At 43.3% G+C, this 21433-nt stretch overlaps 1 protein-coding gene across 1 annotated transcript in view; it reads right to left on the bottom strand.

Annotated features, from left to right (window-relative positions):
* Window positions 1-21433, bottom strand: part of LOC144696780 (uncharacterized) — a 255023-nt gene that overhangs the window by 152588 nt on the left and 81002 nt on the right. The window contains exons 18-21 of the mRNA XM_078568507.1: window positions 20739-20858; window positions 18659-18853; window positions 16894-16992; window positions 13754-13936 (exon numbers count right to left, since the gene is read on the bottom strand). Of these exons, the coding sequence (XP_078424633.1) occupies window positions 13754-13936; window positions 16894-16992; window positions 18659-18853; window positions 20739-20858 (597 nt within the window). The remainder of the gene's footprint in view (window positions 1-13753; window positions 13937-16893; window positions 16993-18658; window positions 18854-20738; window positions 20859-21433) is intronic.

Raw genomic sequence — 21433 nt, forward strand, 5'->3', positions numbered from 1 at the left:
TTAAAGAAATTGAGGGGCAAGGCTTGGGACTGCATGGGAGATTTAGCTTTGTGGATATTATCCAGATAACTGGATGTGTAAATCTTTGATCTTATAGTTTAAAGTAAGGCAGGGAGTTGGAATGAAAGAGGCCAGTTGTCCTGTAGTTTAAAGCTGGATTAGGAGGATTCAGTTTGTGTGGGGTATGTATAAAATGAGGGCTCAATCGAATTGAAAGAAATCAGCTGGTAAGCTTTATTTTCCATTATAGGTCCCGGATGATGTTATTCATCGGTCATCAGTGTGCTCTTCATATCCTTGTGATTTGGAAACATGGTTCAATAAGATAAGTTTGAAAATGTTATAATCCTATACCTTTGTCGGCGTGATTATTTATTTTATTCAAGTCTGAACCCTTGTAAAAGTTCAAGTGTTACAATCATTGTCCAGGATAGATATGCTTCCCCAAGCATGCGCATGCTTCAATCACAGCACACCACCTACCCTTCCAAATCTAATTAACCAGAGTTAATTATTTATTTGATTAGTTAATTTGTTAATTAATTATTGATTGAAACATTATTTTAGTTTCATTAATTAATTAGCTTATCTAGTTTAAGTTATTAATTTAGTAAAGTAATAACAAGTTAAAGAAGAAAGACCCTCACTAGCTACTGGAAGCTATAAGATGAAAATGAATATCTCTTTTCCCTCTCTGTTCTTGTGTTTTAATTATCAGGTCTGATTTGTGATTTGCGTTTCTTTATTCATTGTGGACATTTGAACATCAGACATGTTAACATTGAAAATAATTCATTCACAATTCCTCAGATAATGAAGCAGTCAATACCCATATGCAGCAATATCCAGGCTTAGTTTGATAAGTGGCAGGCAAGTTTCATACCACACAAGTACTGGAAAGTGATGGTCTCAACAAGAAAGAGTGCAACTGTGACAGTAAATGACATTACCATTGCCACATCCTTCACCCTAAACATCCTGGGGGGTCACCATTGAGGAGAAACTTAACTGGTCCAGACACATAAATATAGTGGCTGCAAGAACAGGTAAGAGTCTGGGTATTCTGTGGCAATTGACTCACCTCTTGATTCCCCAAAGCCTTTCCACCACCAACAAGTGCACAAGTTAGGAGTGGAATGGAAAACTCTTCACTTGCCTGGTTGGGTGCAGCTGCACATTCAATAAGGTCAACACTACATAGGTCAAAGCATGTTCAACTTCCTATCTACTGTCTCAAATTTAAACCTACTCTGCTTTTTACAGGGTGAACAACAGCAACTCACCAAAAATATGTTCAATAGCACCTCCTAAAACCAAGATCCACACTACCTGGTGGGGCAAAAATAGGCACATGGGAACACCATCACCAAATGAATTCACACATCTTCCAGACTTGGAGACATATTGCTGTTATTCATTGAAGCAGGTCAAAACCCTGTAACTCCCTCCCTAGCAGCACTGTTAAAGCACACAACTGCAACAGATCAAAAAGGCAGCTCACCACTTCCTTCTCAAAGGCAATTAAGGGATGTTGCATACTTTACTTGGTACAAATATACCAATCATACAACAAGGGTTAGTGGAATAATAATGTGGGTTCTTTACTTAAAGATAAAACTATATACATACAATGGTAACTGGGAGGGTATGTATAGAGCTGCTGTACTGATCTGTCCACAGAGTACATGGGATTGTACACCACAACCTGTAGAAAGCACAGCAGGTTTAAATTGGACACATTGGATGGGAAGTTGTACATGATTTGACCTGTGTAGTGTTGACCTTATTGAGTGTGCAGTTGCACCCAACCAGGCAAGCGAAGAGTTTTCCATCTCACTCCTAGCAGTGGTTTTAGATATGCAACTCAAAGGTATATCACAACTGGTGATGGGCAATCATTGCCAAACTTGCCAGTGATGACCACATCCTGATACAGTATTAAATATTTTAAAGATAAAGGGATGTCCTCCCCATGGCCAGGCTGGTTCAGTGAGTGAGTTGTTGAGTCAATAAGGCCAGGGTGGTGACAGGGTCTATAATTACTCTTGGCTGGAACAACGTGCCTCATATTGGGATTGATAATATTAGAAAAAAACACAGCTTCTAAAAATAAACATGTAAACTGGGATTTTCACAGAAGATTCAATGTCAGTTACCTATACACGTCCTTCCATCTCCAGTATGTCCAGCCTTACACACACATTGGAAAGAGCCGGGGCTGTTGAAACAGGAGGCTGAGCTCTGACAGTCATGGCTTCCACTTTGACATTCATTCACGTCTGAAGTTTAGAAGAAAGGAAGAGTTCATTGGAGGATCCCCAGATTTGTGACTCTTAAACTTTCTACTCTAACACACCCCGATTTGGACTCAGTATTTGTAAAAGAAACATCCACAGTTGGTTCCTGACAGAAAAATCTCTGGGATTCACTGCAAAATTCCGACCCAAAGAAAATAAATGAGCGATTGACTGGGGACTGTGGTAATTGTTTAACAACTTGCCTTTAATAAAGTGGCCACCCTTAGTAATGCACATTTCTTAAAATGAGACTAAGTTTGGAATTGGGATTTTTTTACCCTGGGAAGATTCAGTGTCAGTTACCTGTACAATTCCTTCCATCTCCAGTATGTCCAGCCTTACACACACATTGGAAAGAGCCGGGGCTGTTGAAACAGGAGGCTGAGCTGTGACAGTCGTGGCTTCCACTTCGACATTCATTCACATCTTAAGTTTAGAAGAAAGGAAGAGTTCATTGGAGGCTCTCCAGATTTGTGAATCTTAAACTTTCTACATCCACTCTGATTTAGGTTTGAACTACATGACCCTTATGAACGATGAATTGATCCCCTCTGGTGGTTCAATGGGTAAAGGCCCAATGTGGTGTAACAGTGAACCTCATAGCACAGGAAGATCCCAGTTTACATTCCTGCTCTGTACGGAGTTACTGAGCTCAGTTGGGTGTTAGAAATGGTCTCTGCTTTCCTGGAAAATCATCAATCATTTCAACACCTGACTGGTGCCCAGTTACTCCTGCTGGAAAATGCGTGGAAACACAGGCTGAGGACAGGGTCAAACCCAGTTGTGATGTCCCACTGTGGACACTCACTGTCTATGATGATATATGAAGAATTGCTCCTTGTTGGCGAGGGTCTGTGTAACTGTACCACAGCAAGGGGAGAGTCAATGATACCAGGAGGAGAATAGTCTGGAGAAAGGAGGAGACATCAGGACCTCCTACTGCATGATCTCTCGGAGAAATTTTTTTTCCCCAAATGCATTGAGCAAATTAGGATTGCACTTCAATAATTCAAATCTCTGTTCCAGATCTAGAGGCAAAAAATAATTTAGAGGCAATTTCTGAGTGCAAGTGCATTGATAACAAGGGAGATGTGAGGGACATCTCCACTCACTCCAGATTTGATTTTCTGAATCTCATTCTGCCCTTCCAGGTTGGATATTATTTAACAGATAGGTTCTGATGTTCGCACTAAGTAACAATTCTTCATGTCTGAATGTTGGCTGTTTGAACATGAGGAGAGTCACTGTTCAGGTGAAGGTTTTCATCATCAGCAAAGCAAACTCCAGAACTCACACTCTGATCCCACCCCTGTCCCAGTCTGGTTTGGAACTTGACACAATCTCCAGTTCTATTTGGAAGCAGTAACTTCAGTTCATTCCCCAATGGGTTCAATGATTCCCATCACACACCTGTACAGACAGATCCATTCCAGGTGTAGCCAGTCACACAGGAGCATCTGAAGCTTCCGTCCTGCTGGGTACAGTAGGCATTGGGTCCACACGGATTGTTGAGACACACGTCAATAACTGCAGATATAAAATGAATGAGGTGGTTTAGAGGAATCATAACATATCTGAATGGAATCCCATGGATGTGGGATTGGGGTGGCTATTTCATAAAGACTGAGCACCTCCAAGGGGGACATGCAGGCAATTAATGAAGAAAACTCAAACCTGCTGCCTTTTAGATACACCAGGTAGTTTTCACCCCTTCAGAGTGTAATCTGTGGAGCGCTCATAATTCTGTCTGTGCTAGTTTAGAATCTTAGGGCAGCATTTTAGGTCCCGCAGGCGGGTGTGTGCCCGACCGATCGGGCGTAAAATCATGTGCAATGATGTTGGGCGAGCGACCTGATGTCATCGCACACTTGTGCAATCTTTCGGTTGGCGGGTGCACATGAGAGTCAGCAGCGCGCCCGCTGACAATTCAGAGGCCTATTAAGACCCTTAAGCAGGTAATTAATTTGTATTTTTCGTTGCCCGTCCAACTGTTTGGTTGGCAGGCAGACGAATCGGCCAGGTTGTCTTTGGATTTTGGACCTCTCATCCATGGGCGGGATGAGGTTTCCAGAAGTAATAAAAAGAGAAATTTATTTACATAATTTTAAACATGTCCCTCTTCATGTGACTGAGTGACATGTGGAGACATGTTTCTCTCATTTTTAAAATGTTTATTTTTGTGTCCACAATTTTTCAGCTCCCTGAGGCAGCTCTGTGCCCTCAGGGAGCTTTCTGTGCGAGCTCCCCCGCGCATGCGCACATTTCTGCGCTCGCTCTCCCCCCCACCCCCACCCTGGTAGTGCTGGGCTCCTCAGCACGCATTTCATGCTGGCGGGCAGTGGACTGTTTCCCGGCCATTCCCAGGCCCGTCCACTGCGCCTGCCCGATGACCGGGAAATCCTGCCCTTAGAATGATTAAAATAATGAAGGTGGCCATTCAGCCCATTGAGCCCATCCCCGCTTTCTTTAAGATCAATTAAGGTAGTCTCTCTGCCTAACTTTTTCCCATGGACCTGCAATATTTTTTTCCCTTCAAATGTTTATCCAATTCCATTTGGAGGGCATGATTGAATCTACCTCTGCCACACTCTCAGGCAGCACATTCCAGGTCATAACATCTGTATTCCCTGGTCCTTGATCCTTCTAAGAATTGGACCAATCCCTTGTATTCTGTCTACTCCCCTCGTGATTCTTACATCTCTATCAAATCTCCATTCACCCTTCTCTCCTCTAAGGAGAGCTACCCTAGCTTCGTCAGTTTATTCTTGTAACTGAAGTCCCTCATCCCTGGAAGAATTTTTGGAAATCTTTACTGGACCCTGTCTAAAGGATCCAGGTCTATCCTAAAAGAGTGGTGGCCAGATTTGCTGACAATATCCCAGTTGTGCCAAACCAGTGTTTATAAACATTCATCATAACTTCCTTGCTTCTGTACACTATGGCCAGAATTTTCCCGTCGGCGATTTGGGGGCGGGGCCCGCTCACCGACAGGAAAATGACACGGGATGACATCGGGGGAAACCCCCGACATCATCCCGGTCCCTTTAAATTTTCAGGAAGGCGGGCGGACAGCGAAATCAGCTGTCTGCCCGCAGACCTGTCAACGGCCAATTGAGGCCATTGACAGAGTAATTAAAGTAATTAAAGACCCTGCCTGTCCAACTTTAAGGCTGGCGGGCAGGCCAGGAGCCCCAGCGGGCTTCTGAAAAAACATGAAACCTCATCCACTGGCGGGATGAGGTTTCATGTTCCTTTTTAAAAACTTTAATGAATGTAATGTGATATTTATTAACATGTCCCATCTCGTGTGACATTGTCACATGAGGGGGACATGTTAATAATATTTTTATTTTTCTATTTTTTAAGTTTTGTACACTGTCACTAATCTCCCTGAGACAGCACTTAGTCTCAGGGAGCAGTGCGCTCTTTAGTGCGCATGTGCGAAAGAGTGCACTTTGACAGCTGGGGATTCCCCCCCACACAGAAAGCGCATAGTGCTTCCTGTCGGTCAGGCCGCTGGGCAGGCCTTAACTGGCCCGCCCACTCAAAATGGCAGCGGGCCCCGTTTTGGCGGCGGGGGTCGGCTGTCCGCCCGCCGCCGAGCCAGTGGGGCCCGCACGCTCACCAAGGGCAAAATTCTGCCCAATGTTTCTATTTATAAAGCCCAGGATCCGATATTCCTACTTAACCACATTCTAAACCTGCCCAGCCAAGTTCAACAATTTGTGCACATATACCCAGAGGTCTCTCTGTAACGCTTTTAGATGTACCCATTAGCTTATAATGCCTCTCCTTGTTCTTCCAAGCAAAATGTATCACTTTAAATCTCTCTGCATTAAATATCAGCTGCGACTTGTCCACTGTCATGAAGCTATTAATGTATATAATATTATTGGAAAATATTTTTCTTTTAAAATAGAGGTTTAGTCTGTGTGTCTTAATTGGGTTAAAGCCAGCTAGTCTGGGTGCTTTGATGTGTACTAGTTTTGATATGTTAGAGAGATAGAGTGCATTTCCATTTTTTGAATAGGGCATTCATGAAGTGGGGTGAACTCTGGCATCTAGCAAGCAGAGACCAAGCAATAGGTTTATATTACTAATAAAATTGGTACTATGGAAGGGGTTTTATTGTTAGAAGAGGCTGGTGATACAATGAGAATTTACATTCAATGGGCTGTGCTAGGTATAACAAGACAACCGTTTTGTGTGTGTAGGGCAGAGGCAATGTGAGGTCAAAAGCAGCTGTAAGCCTCCAATTGTTTCCACAGGAACCAAAGTGAAAAGAACCTCACTTTGAATTTGTAAGGTGAAAATGTTTTGCCTGGTATCTGGTTAAGTCTATGGGTCGCTGTTGCCTTAATGGAGTTTGGGAATTTGTTAAAAGTTATGATCGTAGTAATTGATCATAACCATGTGTATATATTTAACTTGTGTAAATTGATAAAATGTTTAATTTAGTTTATTATAAAATCTCTTGAGAACTGGTGGTATGATTCCTGAATTTAGAGTTGCATCTCAAACATAACACTTACAATTACAAGTTATCACAGTTGTTTAAAGTTTCCCTCCGGGATTTTAAAAAGTAACTAAGCTTTACCAACTGCTCGGTCATAACACCACACATTCTACCAGCCTATGCTCTCTTGAAGTCTATCACTTTCCTGCTTACAGGCCACAATACTTCCACATTTTATGTCATCAGCAAATTTTGAAATTGTTCTCTGTATACCCAAGTGCAAGTCAGTATTCCGGAGATACCATTGACCAGAAACTGAACTGCAACAACTCACCAAAACTCCTTCGACAGCACCTTCCAAACTCGTAACCTCTAGCACAAGGGCAAGGACAAGGGCAGCAGACACATGGGAACACCATGATCTGGATGTTCCCCTCCAAGCCATTTATTATCCTGATTTGGAAATATATCACCGTTCCTTCACTGTCACTGGGTCAAAATCCTGGAACTCCCTCTCTAACAGCACTGTGGGTGTACCGACACCACATGGACTGCAATGGTTCAAGAAGGTGGCTCATCGCCAACTTCTCAAGGGCAATTAGGGATGGACAATAAATGCTGGCCCAGTCAACGATGCCCACATCCCGTAAATGAATAATTCAGTAAAAAGTCATTCATCATCAAAGCAGTGTCTAGTACTGACCCCTGGGAAGCCCCACTGTAAACCTGTCTGCGATCCAAGAAGCAGCCAATCACCACTATTCTGTTTCCTGTATCCGTGCTGCCACTGTCACTTTTATTCCATGGGCTTCAATTTTGCAGGTAAGCCTATTAGGTGGGACATGATCAAATATCCTCTGGACGTCCATGTAAACCACATCAGACGTATTTACCTCTTCAACCCTCTCAATTACCTAATTAAAAACCTCAAAAAAAACCCTCAAAAAACTGTTTGTTGCTCAGTTTTACTACTTCAGTGAATGTTCCATTTTCTATCCAGCCACACATTTTAAGGCAGTGACACCTTTCAATGTCTGCATACCTCCCATCATGTTATAATTTAGAATGTGATAATTTCCCCCTTCCAATGGCCCAGCTGGTTCAGGCTGTCGAGGAGTCATTCAGACCAGGAAGCTGACAAGATTTGGCTGAAACATACTCTCAGAGATTGTAATTTCCTCACCATGGATACCAAGGAATGGAAATGGGAAGATATTCTGCAGGGAATATTCAGTGTCAGTTAACTGTACAATTCCTTCCATCTCCAAAAGGTCAACACCGTGACATGTTAGGAATACTTACAGCTTTCAGTTTTAAAACACAGCATTGAACCAGGGTCCTCTTCTTCAGAGAGTGTCTTCACAGAAAAAGTGACAACGTATGGGGTTGACTCGATCAGATCTGTTAAAGGGAAATAACCAGATACATTATTGACTTGGGTTCCATTTTAAAGTGGAGATTGATATAAGGTCAATGGTAGAAGAACCAAAGGCGACATGAGGACAACATTATTTAATGTGTCTGCCACTAGCTTGTCCTGTTTTCTACCCTTGATGTCCCCATTAGCACATCCTTTAGATAATATCACCACCGTCAACACCCCTTTGTCCTTTTGTCTATGACATCTTTGGCAGTCTCTTCTTGGCCTCCACCTATCACTGGCCCTCTATCCAGCTCTACCTGTCCCACCCCCCTCAACCAGCTTATATTTCATCTCATTTCTATATGTCTTAGTTCTGATGAAGGGACATACGGACTTGAAACGTCAACTGTATCCCTCTCCGCAGATGCTGTCAGACTGCTGAGTTTTTCCAGATATTTTTGTTTTTGTTCTAGATTTCCAGCATCCGCAGTATTTTGCTTTTATCTTATTGTTTAAGCAGCATCTGGTTAGGTCTGGAACGCAATACCTGAGAATATGATGGAGGCAAATTAGTTGTGGTTTTTAAAAGGGAGTGGGACTTTAATCTAAAGATGGTAAAGGGCAAGGTTGTGTTTCTTGCTGAGTTGCTGTTGCAGAGACCTAGTACGGACACAAAGGGCTAAATGTCCTTCTTCTGAATTGTAACCATTCTATGATTCTGATGATTAGAAGCCAGGACAGCAGCTTGCAGGACATCAGAGAATCATTGATTCAAATGAGTCTGTGATCTAAAATTGTAACGTGATCATCACTTTCCCATCTTTAGGCAGAACCATCCATGCAGCTGACAGTGGCTGCAGCTCTTCATGTAGATGGCACAGCTCACCTATTGCCCCTTTGGTGAAACATACTTTTCCCAAGCAAAGGCATCCAGTGAGACCTTAAGATCTGAATAACTAAATTCTTTGGGGTTTGATTATATTTATGTATTGTGCATCTTTCTCTTACGCTGCCTCACTTTCCATTCTTCTATCCTACAATTAACCTTAACCTTGTCCATTAAAATTTCAAACAGGCAAATTTCCATTGGGAATTCCATAACAGGTTCTCCAAACTCTAACAGTCACTTTTCAGACTCCAGGCACTAAAGTAAATCACTTCAATCAGTCTCAGTTGATGCTGGCAGTAAACACGCTTCTTAAATCCTCATTACTCTTCTACAATGAGAGCACAACTCACAGAGCATTGGGACTCCAACATTATCACTCCACATTTTTAGCATTCTAATAATCCTTTGTCACAGCACATGCACACTTTGAGAAGGCTCCACACCATAATGGAAACCTCAATGCTGCCAATATGGGACAGAAACCTGGTGGAAGTGGGTCCTGCTCCATAATCCATCTCCAAGGTTTTTGGTTCCCTGCATTTCAGTCCCAAACACGCCAGCAGTTGCAAGCAAATTTGAGATTCAGGCAAAACACCCCAGGATCTCACTCTAATACTCCCTTCCATATTTACTGTGCCTTTACCTGTGAGGGTCACACTGGTGTTTGGAGGGAAAACAATTATATTCTTCATGGGTCTGTCACTACCAGTGGGGCCATAGTAAATGGAGTAGGACAAAACCAGGGCAGCATCTGTGGTGGGTGGATCCCAGCTAATCACAGCAGTAGATGAGGTTATATGGGAAGCCTGGATGTTGCTGAGGAATCTCGAAGCTGCCAATAAAACATAGCCTCAGTTAGGTTGAGGAAAAGATTTCAGTTCTCCAACTGTGAAAGAAAGGCAATTTTACATTAAAAATAACGTTTGTGAATACATACGTGAGAGAGTAGTGACATTAAGAGACTGGGAGCTGAGTGTCCAGTAAAAGGGAGAGTCACACTCAATGGACATGATGTAAGTTGTGTCTGGTTCCAAACCTGAAAAGAAATACCTACAGTTAAATACAAGTACCAGAATGCTGTGGTAATAATTCACGCAAGTTTTTAGCAGGAGTACATAGTTCTCCATTGTTACTTCTTGACTTCCCTTCCCTTGTTTAGGGCTTACATACCAGACATGGAAACTGCAAACATGGAGCACTTCGACTGATCCTTTGTCAATATAAGGGCATAGGAAATAGGAGCAGGAGTGGATCATTCAACCCCTCCAGCCTGCTCCACAAGTCAATACTGTGGTAAAGTATGGTATCCTGACCCTTTAAGAGAATGCAAGTGTACTGATCATGTGACAGCACTGACAAATCACTGTACAGCATGGGCAACTGGCGACTGTAAGTCTAGTTCTGGAGGTTTCTGAGTGAGCAGTATGATCTGGTGCTCTGCTCTATGTCTCAATAAACCATCACTGTTTATTCTTACATCAGTCTCTCCCCATTATTGACTGCAAGCAGCAACTGAGGAGAACATAGGAAGGTGTGCAGTTAGAGTTCAGTTGGCCAATTAACTCATTTACCCAAGACATAAAAAATATGATCATGGCGGATCTGATGTGTCTTTAACCCTACTTTCTTGCCTGTCCCCCATAAGCCTTGGCTCATTTGTTCAATGACCTAGCTTCCACTGCACGCTGGGGGAGCATATATGGCATCTATCATGGCATCAGATATCCCAAAGAGCTTTGCAGCCAACAATGTACTTCTCAAACGGAGTCACTGTTGTAATGTAGCAATTGCAGCAGACAATTTGTGACCAGACACACTGTTTTGGTGATGTTGGTTGAGGTATAAATGTTGGCCAGGAATTGGAGGTGATGATGCCTCGCTCTGCTTTGTATAGCGCCATGGGATCATTTATATCCATCTGAGAGGACTGACGAGCCTTGGACTCTTCTGCACTCTGACAGTGCAGCACTCCCTCAGTACTCTGCTAGAGGGTCAGCCTAGCTTTTGTGCTCAAGTCTTTAGACATAGAAACTTGTAAGATCATCAATCTCAGAGCTGAGAGTGCTACCACCGAGCCACACCTGGAAAACTTGGTCCTGGTTGAGATCTAACTAGACACAGATTGAAGAATGAACCTGGAAACTTCCTGTGCTGAACAGGTGAAAACTCGTGACTTTACTGTTGAACTTTTAGGGGGACTGAATTTGTAAACTGATGTTTGGCCCTGTGCTTACTGAGGCATTACCGTATATGGAGCAGGTAGAGTTGCAGAAGGGGTTGTCTTGGGTTACCATTGGAAACCAACTTGTATATTGGCTAAAAGAGGCTCATAAGCAGGCATCTTGTCTTAGCCAAGGCTTGGGAGACGACAAGAATCGAGAGAAGTTTGAGCGAAACTTTAACTAATGAGTCGCATCTTCCATGCTGACTCCAAATCAGCTGCAATTTTGTTGAAATCTCTGATGATAATGCAATGTAGATCTCCCTTGTGTGCACTTTTAATTTATATAGGAATATAGGAGCAGGAGTAGGTCATTCAGCCTGTCAAGCTTGCTCCACCATTCAATTAGATCATGGCTGATCAACTACCTCAACGCCACTTTCCTGCACTATCTCCATACCTCTTGATGGCATTAGTCTCCAGAAATCTATTGATTTCCGTTTTGAACATGCTCAGTAATTGAGCTTCCACAGCCCTCAGGGGTAGAGAATTCCAAAGATTCACTACGCTCTGAGTGAAGAAATTCCTCCTCATTTCAGTCTTAAATGGCCTACTCCTTATTCTGAGATTATGTCCCCGGTTCTAAACTCACCGGCCAGGGCAAACATCTTATCTACATCCACCTTGTCACGCCCTATAAGAATGTTGTAAGTTTCAATGAGGTCACTCTTCATTCTTCAAAACTCTGGAGTATACAAGCCCAATTTCCTCATCTGTCCTCATAAAACAATCCCACCATCCCAGGAATTAGTCTGGTGAACCCCTGTTGCACTCCCTCTAATTCAAACTAATAATGACATGCCCAGGGAAGCAGGTCACATGTATCAGTCTGTGAGCCTTCAGTTAAAAGAGTCAAATAAAGGACCAGTACCATAGCTGCCCTAAGGCCACTTCTGAAGCTGGACATTGTGAAGAAATGCAGGAAGAAGTTCATTCGTCACCAGTCAGATTGCTATGTGAAGATTGCGTGTAACTGGCATAAACCCAGAGGCCTTGACAACCGAGTGCGCAGGAGGTTTAAGGGTCAGATTCTGATGCCTAACATCGGTTGTGGCAGCAACAAGACGACTAAACGCATGCTGCCCTCGGGATTCAAGAAATTCCTGGTCAATTTACTGTCATTAAAACTACGTTTGGGCTGATTCTCAGGCTGCAGTGCAGTGCACTGCTGACGTGCCCATTCCCAGGTGGAATCCATGCAACCATTTCCACTTAAAGCATCACACCCCGATTGCTTGTAATTGAATCCAGAACAGACGTACAGTTCGCTGGGGAAATGGCAAAGATTTCACAAACCTCAGGCCTTCTGTGCTATTGATATTTTGCCAAATTAAACTGCAAACTACCTTCAGGGAGATTCTCAGGATGCAACTGAGTACAATGCTGATGTGTCCACTCCCAGGTGGAAACCAGACAACCATTTCTGCTTATAACATCACGTGCCCATTGCTTGGACTTCCATCCAGCACAGGCAAAAAAAAAAAGGCAATGATTTCACAATTTTATATCAGGTGCTGCATTCAAGCCAGAAACATGATGATGGTGGAATGTTTTGATCGGTTCTCTTTCTCATTGCTAAAAGATAAATTGGGAAGAATAGGATAAGTGGATCATTGGGATTTACAATGGAGATCTAGAGAGCTTCCTGTTGAAGGAAGAGTGGGTGGAGGAGCAGATCTGGGGAATAATGAAAAGGAGCAGTTCCACCCAACATCAACCAAATGTGTACATTTTTTATTCTTCTTAATTGTTTGGCCAAAAGCACCTCTTGATTCTTTCTTTCCAAAATGACTCCAAAGTAACATAATAAAGGGTTGTCCATTAACTCAGTTGGGGACTCAGTTGGGCTCACTCATACAGGCCAGGAAGGTCCCAAGCTCGATTCCCTGGATATGTTGAGTACATCAGTTTTCTACAATTGATCATTTTGCTGCTGGTCTGGAAAGGGGAATAATCTCAGCCAGGGCCCCTGGTCCCTACGCAGTGATCTGAACATGTGTGGATGTGAATCCTGAAATGAATGAGAGGAAAGGTTGACTGGGGTACAATGGTCACCACAGAGTGGGAGGATGTAGGTTCCTCACTGGGCCTAACGTTATCTGAGCCAAACTCATGGTGAGAATTAAGTAGACAGAGAGGAGTCTTCCTATCAGGAAGCAGGATTGAAACCTGGTGACTTAATTATACCAAACTGCTCTGGAGATCAGATGGACTCGAAACGTTAACTCTGTTTCTCTCTCCACAAATGCTGCCAGACCTGAGTTTTCCCAGCATTTTCTGTTTTTATATCACTAAAATAGATGATCAGATCATTATCACAACACTCCTTGTGAGAGTTTGGTGTTTACAAATTGTTTACTGCATTTCCTAGATTACAACATTTCAAGATGAACTTAATTGACTGTAAAGCATCTTGGGATGTTCTCAGATCTTGAAAGGGACCAGTTATTTTTTCACTTTTTTGTGAATTTTACAGAATGCCAAGGTCTGTCCACATAGATGAGAGCTGTTTGACTTCATTTCTTACCTGTGATCAGTGACTCTCTACTGGCTGAGACGAGGCTGGCAGTGTGAACAGTGTTGGGTGTCCCAATGCTGTAGTAACGCACACTGCAGTCCCTCAGACCACTTGCATTCCCAAGAGGGGCCCACAAGATCACAGCACTGGTGGTGGAGATGGATGTTAAACTCAGAGTGCCTGGAATCATTTCTAGAGACCAAAACAAAAAAACCATTAACTTGAAGGGTACCATGAGATCACTACAGGAACGGCAATTTGTGTTGACAGCTGCAAAGGAAATTGTTATTTTCCAGACCCCACCCTTTAAAAACCAGGAACAAATGAAGGTTTTTCTGAAATTTCTTTTCATTCATTCCTTTCTAGAGGGCTCCACCTCACTGTTGATTGAAAATCTCTTTCCACTGCCTCACCCATTCTTGTGGAGTAAGTGAATGTCTTCAGCCCCTGGGTGATAACCTGGTGGGATTGGATCAATCACCCTTATAGATCCAGTCAAAACTCCCATTCCAATGAACATTGGTGGAATTAACATCGGACAGGGTCCCTAATGACTCACAGTATCACCAGGCAGTGAAGTGGAGAATTTACCTCAGTGAGTGATGACAGCCTGTTCACACATTGGGAGGTATCATAGGCAAACTTGAACCCATCCTCGCCCAACACTCAGGGGCTTTTGAATAGAGAAAGAGAGGGAGTAGATGAGGTGGGAGAAACTCAGGCTGATATTATCCCCTTCCCTAACTCTGTGACCGGTTTAGCACCTCCAGCTGAGGTCAGCCCACTCAGAACATATGATGGATAAAAGCTGAGCTATCGGGGAAGCTTAATGTTACCTGAATTAGCGAATTTTCAGGACTGAAACTGCAGTTTATGATATTAATGGGGGAATGTTTTTGTTCTTACATAATATTGTGTCCATTATTTGAATAAAGTTACAATCACTTGCAGCGCTGTTACTGTTAAACCATCCATTACTGGGAAGGGCTACAGCAACCACAATGTTGATAGTCTAACTGCAGCACAGCCGCAAAACAAATCAGATGATAAAGAACATTACGTGAGGAACTGCCTTCAAACCATCCCACCAACACCAACAACAGGACACTCGTCATCCTGACCAGTGTAACTGGGCTCAGATCTTGGCCTGGGCTGTTCTTCAGCTCAGTCACTGTTAACTGGAAGTGACTGGGTGAGTTTCAACACAGAGTTCATCACACCTCTCTCCTTCCTCAAGGTCACAGTGGAAAACTGGTTCAGTGTTGCTGTGGTTCATTCATATCTCCAGCTGGCTGAACATAGATCAGCACTGGTGTCACTGTAGGAGATGTCTGCACTGCACAGCACTGCTCTCTGCAAGCTGAAGATAGACAGATGGCCAGAATGGAAGGTACTGCACAGAGGAACAGGAGTAGGTCAAATCAGCCCCAATTCCACCATTCAATTGGATCATCACTGATCTGTACTCAATTCTGTTTACTCACCTTTTGCTCCATGTTTCTGATAGTCTGACCTAATAAAAATGTATCGTTCTCAGTATGAAAACTAATCCAAAAATTTCTCCAACTCTTTGTGCAGTGAAAGTGTTTCCTGAATTCACTCCTGAACAGCCTAATGACCCCTGTTCCGGATAATCCCTCAATCTCTTATACTCAAGGGTAATACCTTACTGATACCGAATGTCTTATGCTGAAGGGTATACATTTACCAATACCTAATGTCTTATACTCAAATACATACCCTTACCGATAGCGAATCTCTTAATTCAAGGGTATACCCTTACCTATATCTAATCTCTTATACTCAACCAGGTTAATGCAATCTAGCCTCATAATTAACCCTCTAAAGCTCAGTATCATTCAAGTGAATCTGCGCTGTACCCACTTCCAAGGCCATTGTAAACGTCCTAAGACGTGATGCCCAAAACTGATCACAGTACTCCGGGGTGTAATCTAATCACAGCTTTATATAACTGAAATATAACTTCCTCCCTTTTGTATTCCGGTCCCCTTTGAGATTAAGGTCAGTAGTCCATTTACTGTTTTGGTTTCTTTTTGAAGCTGTCCACAATCTTTTAGGATTTGTACACCAGGAAACCCAAATCTCTGTAGCCCTCCTCAGTTCCTAGTTTTGCAGCAATGAAGGTTGCCCAGCTAATGTGCTGCACATAGTCAAACCGCACTTGCAATGTGACTTATCTTGGACTGTGCCCACACAATCCACTTGATGTCCTGAGAAGTTTCTGGAAGGGTTTCTTGCCCTAGCTCCCAAGGTAAATCACTAAAGGCTCAACAATAACTACCTGCCCTTCCATTCTACATCATAAATATGTCTCTCAACCAGAAATGACATGGCTGCAGCTCAGGTTGGCAGCAAAGGGTCTTTGAAATACTGATGTTGCCTTGTCTGTTGCTGCTGCTTTTCTCAGTCTGCAGTTTAATGTCAGATTGTCCCAGTTAAATACAATGTTCCAGAGTCATGATCACACCTCCCAGGCCAGGAGTTTTCCTTGTAATGAGATTTCCATGGTTATAATAGCTCAGGAATCATGTTCTGCACAACATTCAATTTGCCTTGCCCTTAATAACCCTTATCAGTCCTGTTTCTAAATAAATTTCCACCAATCTCCTTCTGAAGATTGGAATTAGAACAGAAAATGCTGCATTATCAAGCAGTTGGTTCCAAATCACTATGACCTTGTGTGGATATGATGGGAAATACTTTCCCTTGTAACACTTGTGGGAAGGTCATTAATTTTATATTCATATCCTCTAGGTCAGCACTCAACAGTCCAAGTCTCTCAGTATCTCCAAATGTTATATGGAGAAACATCAAGTCATCATCTTGAGGGAAAATTTCTTCAGTTCCCTATTTCCAGAGTCCGCTAATTCTGAAATAGCATTCAGAGGAGATCATGCTGTTATAATTCTAATGTGGCTCTTACAAAGCAACCCGTGGACATCTTTCCTCTTGGCCTGATTAACTAGTTTCCTGAGACCGTTGTTACTTCTACTTTGTATCTCAATGCCCAATTCTGCTTTGCACCAATTTGCCCACAAATACTGACTTGAAATGTGGAGAACTGTCTGAGGACGCACGACTATATATTGCGGAGCACGTAACAAAACAAGAGAACTGAAAAAGCTCACCAGAGTAGGTCCCGAAGGTAAAAGGTCGAGTGGTCACCAGGCCATCCGAGGAGGTGTTTACCTGGAACACCGTGGTGCACACCAACAGGGATCCCAGACCTGCAATTTAATTCATATTAATCATGAAGACAACATAGAAAACATGAAAAATGATATCCATAAACACACCTCTGAGATTCTCTGGTATCTCAGTGATCAAATGTGTCACAGTGTGGGATTGAACCACACACACTTGGAAGGTCTAATGTTCCATCTCTGGTCTCTGCTCCCCTGGCCAGTTTACACACCCTCTGTAAATCTGAGCCTATCATAAACTCTGCTGTCTGTATCCAAACACACATCGAATCCCATTCACCTCTTATCACCTCTTTGCTCACTGATCTACATTGGCTCCCCATCCAGTAACGCCTCTCTTTAAAAATTCACATCCTTGTTTTTAAATCCCTCCTTGGCCTCACCTGTCCCTATCTCTATATTCTCTTCCAGGCCACAACTCTCTGAGATATCTATGCTCCTTTAAATCTGGCCTCACGAGCATCCTCAGTTTTACTTACTTTAACACTGGTAGTCCATCTCCCTCTGCCCAGGCATTAGCACTAGAATTCTTTCCATTAATCTGTCCGTGTCTCTCTCCTCCTTTAAAACACTCCATAAAACATACCGCTTTGACCAACCTTTTGGTTACTTCTCCTAATATTACTTTGTTTGACTCAGTGTCAAATTGTATCTGATGACACTCCTGTGAAGCACCTTGGGACATTTTATCATGCTTATATTATGATGTATTCTCCTGTAGCTTCAATGTGTGAGTGTTAAGCAAGTTTTAAAAAAATGATTGGTTTAAAGTCTAGGTTGATGTCATCTTATGAGGCCAAGTCTTGTTATGCATAAACAATTGCAACATGAAGTCAGTGTTGGAGGGATGGAGGGAGATATTGGCTTTTTGCTGCACTCGCTTGTCCTGAAGGCATTTGATTCCATTCTCCCAAAAATGTCAAAATCTCTTGATGACAGAGATTTCTCCATTTGGGTCTGTCCCAGTTTCATAAATATAGATGTCTGGCCAATCTGAGTGTGGGTCTCTGTTAAACTCATCTCTGTTTCTTTGAGATGATCCAATATCTTGTTGAGTAGGATCTGCCTCAGCTTACTGGGATGTTAAATGATTGAAGCCAGCTAAACAATCCGGTAGACAGAGATCTCTCATGATAAGGAAACCAGATGTAGGTTCCTGTGGAGACCTGTTCAAGTCAATGTCACTGAAGTAGATGTTCAATCTCCAAGATGTCCCTGCTTTAACACTCTTGGTACCTGTTAAGCTCGAGTCCCAATCTTTACCTCAAGCTCTGCAATTCCATTCAACTCAGTCTCCATCCCTACTTACACCTAACTGACCCCTGTCTCCTCTCTGCATGAATGCTGCAATCTAGAACATGAATCAGACTCAGAAATGATGGTCCTCATTTGTAAAACACTTGCAAACCCTGTAACATTCATTCTCTGGACTCATGGGCGAGGGACACGACCCAAAACCAGGAGCAGTAGTGACTCCGACTCCACTAAAAGTCAATGCCTATAGAACAGAATAAAGTGTAAAAAGAGGCAAAAACCTGGCAACACTGGGAAAAATCAAACCACATCACCAACAGCGATTATAGCAAGTTTCACAGGCCAGATTACTGACTCTTCTTTGTGGAAAGAAGATCACAATGAGCTCAGCTGTGTCCAAGGACACGGAAATCTAAGTGAGATCTGAAATACTTACCAGTTAAAACTAAACTGGTGGCGTTTCCAGGCTGGTGATTTTGCAGCTGGAGGATCCCGTTGGTGTGGTTTGTGCAGCTGGTATTAATTTGGTAGTTGAGAATCTTGGTTCCTGGTATTGGCACAGTGATCCATTTCAATGTCACACTGGGTCCTGTGACATTGGCTGATACAGTTTGTACCATGCTCCTGAGATCTGGGAAGAAGTGGACCAGAAAGAATCAATAATACGCGTAGGTGGCTGGCTTATGTTCAGACATTATGTCAATTCTAGAATGTGCATGGCCAGAACAGACATTGATCATGACTGATTAATGCATAACTGCAGGACCCGAGCATTATTTAGGCCAGGATATTGAGGTTGGTGAGCTGGGGTGGAGGGTGGGGGTGGGGGTGGTGTGGCTGGGGCCTGCGCGCTGATGCATAAAATGACGCGGGATGATGTCAGGCGGAACTCCCAAGGTCACCCCGCATCATCTCAATTTTCAGGTCGGCGGGGACACAGCCGAATCATGGCCTATTGAGGCCATTTAAAAAGTAATTTAAGTAGTTAATGGACCTGACCGCCCAACCTTAAGTTTGGCGGCCAGGCCAGGAGCCCTGGTGGGCTTCAGAAAAAGCATGAAACCTCATCCATGGGCAGGATGAGGTTTCATGAAGGTTTTTAAAATATTTTTAAAAGCTTGAATAAAAGTGATGGACATGTCCCAACTCATGTGACAGTGTCGAATGAGGGGACATGTCAGGGAAATTTTATGTTTGTGCATTAACCATTTTTGAATTTGGCGCTGATCTCCCTGAGGCAGCACTTAGCCTCAGGGAGATGAGTGCGCTCTTTCGCGCATGTGCACTCCTGGCTTAGAAAATCCACCCCTCTCCTGCACAGGGACTGCATGGCGCTTCTTGGCGGATGTCACACTGGGCAGGCGTTAATTGGCACGCCCATGTAAGATGGTCGGGGGCGCCAAATGGGGGCGTACCTGCACGCGCCTACTCCTGCACCTCCCACCCGACGGGGGGATAATTCTTCCCTTAGAGCATTGTCAGAGAATAGCAAGCTTTTGGAATTAACAAGGTCTCCTTGATAAAGTGCTGAGACAACTAATCATGAAATCAGGAGTAATTAATCATACGGGCTTTAGCAATTTGAAGATTTGTTATGTATGAAATATAATGCATATGTCTTTATTATTGAACAATCTGGGTATAAAAGGAAAGTGAGATTGCAGAGCTAAGTTAGGTAGCAGCAGAGTGAGGAATCCAATGCTACCCGTGTGATTTGTGGACCGAGTGTATTGAAGTCTGTTCCGTATTCTCATGCATCTTGTGTTCATTGGAAGATTGTTGACAGAATTAGGGGGAATGACTAACATTAAGCATTCAATGACTTCAGTGGCACTGAACCCTTGACCTCCTGATAGAGACTGAGTGAATTATTAAATGAGGAAAACTGTCACACTTGGGTCCAGGCTCTGTACAAAATCCAGGATTTTCTTTTATTCATTTATGGGATGTGGGCTTTGCTGGTTAGGCCAGCATTTATTACTCATCCCTAATTGCCCTTGAGAAGGTGGTGGTGAGCTGCCTTCTTGAACCGCTGTAGTCCCAGTTGTGTAGGTACACCCACAGTGCTGTTAGGGACGGAGTTCCAGGACTTTGACCCAGTGACAGTGAAGGAATAGTGATAAATTCCTAAATCAGGATGGTGGGTGGTTTGAAGGGAAGCTTCCAGGTGGTGATGTTCCATGTATCTGCTGCCCTTGTCCTTCTAGATGGTAGCGGTTGTGGGTTTGGAAGGTGCTGTCTAGGGAGCCTTGCTGAGTTTCTGCAGTGCGTCTTGCAGATGGTACACACTGTTGCTGAATTCCATCCAGGTCTTGCTGCACTTGGACATGGACTGCTTCAGTATCTGAGTTGCAGCAAAAGGTGCTGAACATTTTGCAATCATCAGCGAACATCCCCACTTCTGACCTTATGAAGGAAGGAAGTCCAGCTGCAGGTCCATGAGAATCCAAACAGAAACTGTTTCAGTATAAAACTGGCTTCTGTGGAGATAAATACATGTGCTGGGGCAGCCTTACCGTAACACCTGTCGCCTGATCTCCTCCAGCCTGGCCTGCAGGTACATGCCAGGTACCCGGAGCTGTCTGTGCTACATACTGCATTTACATCACAACTCAGGTTCTGGCAGAGGCCTGGCACTGCAAAATGGACATACAGAAATATTAGTGTGTTAACACAGTAAAGAGGTGGATGTGGAAATGGTTCTGCCCTGACTCAGGGTGAAACTTTCCCTTCCCCCTCCCATTACAAACATTAAAACATGACTCCACATGTCATCAAAATCGGTGATGGGAACAATTCTGACTATTGGCCAATGGCATAAAACAGACACCATTGTTTCATTCACACATTGAAATCAATTGGAGAATGAAGTATAATGAAAATGGGGAAAGATGTTCAATGTACAAGTGAATGTACATCGCTCAAGGTCAGTGTCTCCCCTAATGCTTTCACTAGGATATGCAGCTGAGTGAAGATTTCAGTTGTTGAGGACTGAGCTGGAATTAAAATCACATTCAACCTAAATGGTTAAGTCTCACGAGAGTGACCTCCATGTGCCCCTTTCCCCCTGCCTGGCGTAGGTCGTCACAGTGATGCTGGGCTCTGCTGTGTAACATTAGGGCCTCAATAGTGAAATAGAGCACAAACACAGAAGACTGTCTCATTGCCTCTATTTTAAAGGAGAGAGAGAGAGAAAGAGGGGCCCAGAAAT

The sequence above is a fragment of the Cetorhinus maximus genome, chromosome 22, assembly GCF_964194155.1.
Source record: "Cetorhinus maximus chromosome 22, sCetMax3.hap1.1, whole genome shotgun sequence".
Taxonomy (NCBI): domain Eukaryota; kingdom Metazoa; phylum Chordata; class Chondrichthyes; order Lamniformes; family Cetorhinidae; genus Cetorhinus; species Cetorhinus maximus.